At 42.4% G+C, this 6,000-nt stretch overlaps 1 protein-coding gene across 1 annotated transcript in view; it reads left to right on the top strand.

The window, feature by feature from the left end:
* The window catches only part of LOC147021938 (polyunsaturated fatty acid 5-lipoxygenase-like), a 58,216-nt gene that overhangs the window by 21,994 nt on the left and 30,222 nt on the right, over window positions 1–6,000 (top strand). The window contains exons 9-10 of the mRNA XM_085890476.1: window positions 1,449–1,592; window positions 4,389–4,508. Of these exons, the coding sequence (XP_085746602.1) occupies window positions 1,449–1,592; window positions 4,389–4,508 (264 nt within the window). The remainder of the gene's footprint in view (window positions 1–1,448; window positions 1,593–4,388; window positions 4,509–6,000) is intronic.

Consider the following 6,000-nt stretch of genomic DNA (forward strand, 5'->3'; position numbering starts at 1 on the left):
CCGTACCAACGACAGCAACTGGCACATGTTCTGACTCTGCCAGTGCTAGTGCTGTGGAGACAATCAGGGTGTCGGCGTCTGCTTCTGCCTGGACTTTTGGAAGAACTCAAGAGGTCTTATTGGTACTTGCGTGCTTCAGCATCTCTTAAGATGTATTCTAATGAGTTCCTCATACTTCAAAACATATATGTAGACATTTAAAGTGTGTTTTGGGGAAACCTGCTTGCAAAGTTATGAGAAAAACAGAAGAGGTGGCCATTTTGGACGCCATCTTGGATTGCGGAAAACGCTCAAGGAGGATTTATGAGGACTTTTAGTATGTTATTCTAGACATATTCCTGGACCTATCCTGAAAAAATCAGCTTGTTACCAAAAATGTCCAGGTTAGGGCCTATTTTGACCTAATGCTCTTGGACTATGTTGAATTTGATCGATTATGATAGTCGTCAACAGACCTTGAATATGAATGCCCTCATTTGAAACATTGGGAAATATATGCTTTATTTTCAGTGCATGACAACTTCCTATTTTTTGAGTCTTTCATACAAAATACAGTAATCCCTAAATCCTTTTCCTGAGCTACATGTTACAAAATCTCTTCACTGCAGAGCAACAAGTAGATAGAGCAATCAGAGATTGTACATACCCTCACCAGGACTTGTTTTGTGTGGCAAAAAAATGGAAGGATGTACAAAATGAAAGGGCATTGATTGCAAAGAAATGTCAAAAAGGTCTAGTTGTAAAGATCAAATGGTCTGAAGGCCGAAAGGTGTAAAGGTCAAAAGGTCTGAAAGGGTTGAAATGGTCTAATGTGTTGAAGGGGTCGAAAGGGTGTAATTTAAGGTCTAAAGGCCTAAAAGAGTCAAAAGTGTAGAAATTACTCGATGAACCTTAAGGATCGTCGAGGTTCTAACGGGTCTAATGGGGTTTATAGGGTCTTAGGGTTCTAAAGCATCCAACAGATCTAAAAGGTCTTTGGGGTCTAATGGATGTCAAAAGGGTCTTCAGGTTCTTGAAGAGGTTTATGGGTCTTAATGGTCTAAAGGGTCTAATGGGGTTATGGAGTCTTCAGGTTCCAAAGGCTCTTGGAGTCTTTTAGGGGTCTTAGGGTTCTAAAGGATCTTTGAGAGGTATTTGGGGGTCTTCATGGGTTTAAATGGTCTTATGGGTCTGAAAGGTCTAATGGGATCTGTTGTGTATATAGGGTCTATACAGGGAGTGTACACAGGAAGTCTTAGGGGGTCTTAGGGCTTTAAAGGGTCTTTGGGTTTTAAAGGGTCAAAGGGGTCTAATGTAATGAATACACTTACGTTCTGTACAGACAAACTGCCAAAGAAACAAACACACATACAAACAGATCCAAATGCAATACCCTCTCCTCTGGTGAGAGTAATTACCCCAAAGTCTTAAATTTTGGGAGTAAACTGTACATGTGTCACTGTGCACAGGTCCAAATCCGATGCTGATTGAGGTGTGTCGGAGCATGGCACAGGTACCTGCTGATATGCTTGGCCTTCGTGGCCAGGACCACAGCCTACATGAACTCATCGCAGAGCAGCGTCTCTATGTTGTTGACTACAAAGCATTGAAAGGTGACTAATTCATCAGCACTGTACATGTAATCACTGCACTATCACTGTTTATCAGAAGTAGGCATACTCTTATGTTATCTGTCTCATACATGTATGTGTTTTAGGGCTGGCAGGATAGGTTAGAGGTAATGAACTCACCTTCAAGATGTGTAGTCTGAGATTGTTTCTCGACCCTAATATAAATGTTGACCCTAGTGTTTTGCTGCCAGAGCATCCTATCATAAAGAGTGCCTTCGTTCGGAGAGATATTAGGCTGGAAACCATCAACCACTGTTGATTTCTGGTGGGCATTTAAGATCCAATGTTGTCTTTAACAAAGTGTAGGCAAGTACTCTGGCCTAATTCCTGCCCGAACCAACTCCATTTAAACATCAGACATAGCCAGCCAGTTTCCAAATAACCTGGGGGGGAGGGGGTTTCCACCCCCATCTCCCCATCCCCTTTGCCCACACCCTCTATATGTATTAAATAATTAGATTCCCCCCATACACCCAATAAATACCAGAAGAAGAGCATGGGTAATATTTTCCATTTTTAAATGAATAAACCCACACACAGAGACATGAGAGAAGTAAATAGACACCTTAAATGTATTCATTTCTTCTGTATAATGCAGTTTTACTCAGCGATTTGTACTAATATTCGACTATTTCTTTGCAGAAACGAGTTCCTGGGTCTTGTATGACAATTAACTATGCCTCAAACCCAGGGAGCACACAAACTTTCCGATTTTCAAAGAGGACAAATTGTTGGCCATTCAGAAGATGGAGTCAGCCAGCATCAGATAGCTCAGAACCTTGACATTCCGCTTTCTACAGTCAATAAATGATTGTGCAATTCACCAGCGAAAGCAAGGAATCCACAGCTTCCTGTTCTGGTCGATCTGGGCCCTCAGAAAGATGTCTTCGAGCTGTCAAGCGGTCCATTGAGAAAACCCCCTGTTGCAAGGCAGCAGATGTTGCAGAGGAGGTCCAGGTTAACTCAAGAACTGCCGTGCAGTACCTTCATCAACTGGACTATTATGGGAGAGCAGCTCGGAGAAAACCTCTTCTTAGACCAGCCAACATTCAAAGGAGAAAGAAGTGGGCAGACGAGATAACCAATAGACCCTTGGAGTTTTGGCAAACGGTAATTTTTTTCAGATGAGTCCCAATTTACTCAATTTTCTGATAGTGGACGCATATGGGTCTGGAAACTTACCAGTCAAGAGTTTTCTTTGAACCGAATGCAGCCAACTGTCAAACACGGTGGTTTGTCAGTGATGGGGTGGGGAGCAATCTGGAGCGCTGGTCGGTCAGAGCTTGTGGAGCGTGTTGGCAACATCAACTCTACGATACACATTTCTATCCTTGAGGATGGATGTCTCTCCGTCTTCTCCACTGGTCAGACGGTCAAAAACAACACTCTGTTCATGGAAGATGGAGCTCAATGACACATTGCAAAAAGACCAAAGAATGGCAGGACAGAAATGGGATCAAGCGACTTCCATGGCCAAGTCAGTCTCTTAAGATGACTCCCATTGAACACCTCTGGGCCATATTGGATTGAGCTGTGTGGAAAAGGTCCAGGAAACCAACATCACGGGCAGAATTGCTCACCCGTTTGCGTGAAGCCTGGGCAGAAATCCCACAAGAGAAAATTTCAGAACTCGTTAGTTCTATGCCTGAAAGAGTAAAAGCGTTGAAATCTGAAAATTGCAACAAGTCTACCAAATACTAGTGCATGTGCTGAAATGCATCAAATACACTTCAAATGTTAAATAAATAAATTCTTTAAAAATCATGGCGTCTATTTACTTCTGTCATGTGTCTGTATTTTCTCCCAGTCAAATGTCATGCTTCTTTCATTGTGTTATGGTAATACTGTTTATTTGTTGTTGTTTTGTTTCTTTATCTCTTCCTGCTTATTCTTCTGAATACTCCTCCTTGTATGCAATACTCTCAAAGAAAAGCTCAGGTTATATTACCATGAATTTTAACCTCTATATTATGTAATTGGGGCTGTCGTGATAGCCTAAGGCCTAAGTCACATTTGGCACGGCAGCCGCATGGTCTACAAAATCTACGGCCACTAGCAATTATAGGGCAACCGCAGTATTTCCACGGTCACACAATGTAGCAGTCACATATGTTTTTATTTTTCGGGGAGCCGCACGGCGTATTTAGAAATTGTGGAGACCGAAAACGTGGGGGTGCCGTACGGTCTTTGATTTCATGTCGCACGGTGACCTTAGGGCATCCCTGCGGCAGCCATAGAATTTTCAAGGCAGACGCAAGGTAGCCTCAAGGTGCCCGCAAGGCGACCGCAGGGGGCCCTAAGGCGGACGTGCGGCCAGACGGACGGTAACGAGTGGGTATATATACCAGTTCTTTTTTTCAATCAATGTGTGTGCCATTTCTTGGATGAACAGTAAGATGGGTGTCCTGTCTGCTCGCATTATTTGGTTGACATTAATGGTCCCACTGTGTTATCCATGAAGAGTCGGAGAGTTATCAGCGGTACCCTGAACAAATGACAAATTCCTGTCCCGACCTACTGCTGAGAAGGCAATGGCAAAGCCACCCACCATAACACAAACCTCATCCCTTTTGTAGGTTCTGCTCTGCGAGCACAGACGTTCTGTAAAGAGTATGGCATATTGATTACTATGATGAGGATTATGGTTGTATAATCAAGTTTGAGTGCGTTGACTCAAGCTATGGATATTGTTAGAAAAGTTTGGTTCATGAATATGCTTTGCAACTTTATTCAGTGTCGATGAGATGTGGTCCTAATATGGATTCTTGTGCTGTGCAGATATTCCGCTACACGAAGATAAGGTGTTTTATGCACCCATCGTACTGCTGTACCGTGAGCTCTTACCATATGGCTGCAGCCGCCTCATGCCACTGGGAATCCAGCTCACACGCAACCCTGGTATCATCATTACAAATGGCCACCTCTGAACTGCTTGAATCAATTAGCATCTGTTTGATGAACCTCAAGCAACTGAAATTCAGTGGCTATGCAGGATTTGACTCCAAAGTTATCACTTTTGGATGATAAGGAAAAAAAAATAATTGTTGAACAATTTAAATCTCATCTCTAACATCTCATCTCTTTATGCATGGAACCATAATGGTGGTTCACCTTTTACTGCACACATTGTCGATGATACAGCCAGATTGACATGCCTTCAAGCAGAAGTGTTATTCGGATGAAATTCTGCCTCAAATCAAGCTCATGGCCAGCTAATCTCCTTCTCCTCATCGTTTTCTAGTGCTGAGTCACTCAGACATTATCACTTGCCTTGCCTGTCCCTTGACTGCAGTTCATTGGGATATCACATTGGCATTTAACCATTCCACCTTTCAATGAAATGGCTGCTGTTATTTTTGTTAGTACCCCACAGGGTATCACATTATACTGTGTATCATATGCCAACTGCATAAACCAGTAGCTTGGTGGCATTAGGTGGTAACTTGCATGGAAGGTGTTAAATAGACAAACAGTTAAGCAAAATAAAAATCCACTAGTAAAGAACCCGTCCTTCCATCAAACCTGCACAATGTTTGCCAATATATTGTTGTTTGTCTGCACTCTATTTTTTTTTAATGCTGAGCATCGAGCAAGGAAGCAGCACATACCATTTATTAAATCTTTGGTATGACTCAGCCAGAGTTCCAACCACTGCCCTCCCAGACTCAGAGCGGACGCTCTTACCATTATGCCACCGAGTCTGGTTGTATAGATACAATGAGCTGATACTCTAGGTCCCCCACCTTTTGGGTGGTTTGAAGAATAGATCTGTTTAATATGAAAGTTAAATCAAGAAAACTACTTTGGAAATATCACGTACACAAGCCAAGTTACCAAGATGGTTGCCACGGCAACATAATTCAGCCAATCACAGTCGTGATCTAATCAGGTTGAGATAATGTCGTAAGGAACAGATATTTGTGATATGAAAGATAAATGTTCAACGGTTTTTGAAATATCACAGACACAAAAGTACATGGACAGATGGTCGGTCGGTCAGACAGAGCTCATTTTAATGTTGCTCATCTCCGACCTTGTTAGAGGGGTGGGGGACAAAAATTGGGATCCTACCCCAACTTTGAACCACCTGGTCTATTAAAAAAAACTAAATCCACCTTAAACCTTCCAGTGCGCACTGCGAGTACTGTACAACCACCAGTTTTCAATTCATTCTATCCAGCGGTTCAGGGGTGCATTTAAGTCATACAAACAAATAAACACACGAAAAACTAGAATGGCACTCGGTAGAGCACATACCTCCACCACGTAATGTCTGATCCACGAGAACATATCGGACACATGACATTTTTGAAATATCATGCCACATATCATTTTTGGCCCTATCTCTCAATGGTGAAGAATCACTTTTTTTAAATTTCCGGATCCGAAT

The sequence above is a fragment of the Eptatretus burgeri genome, chromosome 8 (assembly GCF_056783735.1).
Source record: "Eptatretus burgeri isolate ZD-2024b chromosome 8, Ebu_testis_v1, whole genome shotgun sequence".
In the NCBI taxonomy this organism is placed as follows: Eukaryota; Metazoa; Chordata; class Myxini; order Myxiniformes; family Myxinidae; genus Eptatretus; species Eptatretus burgeri.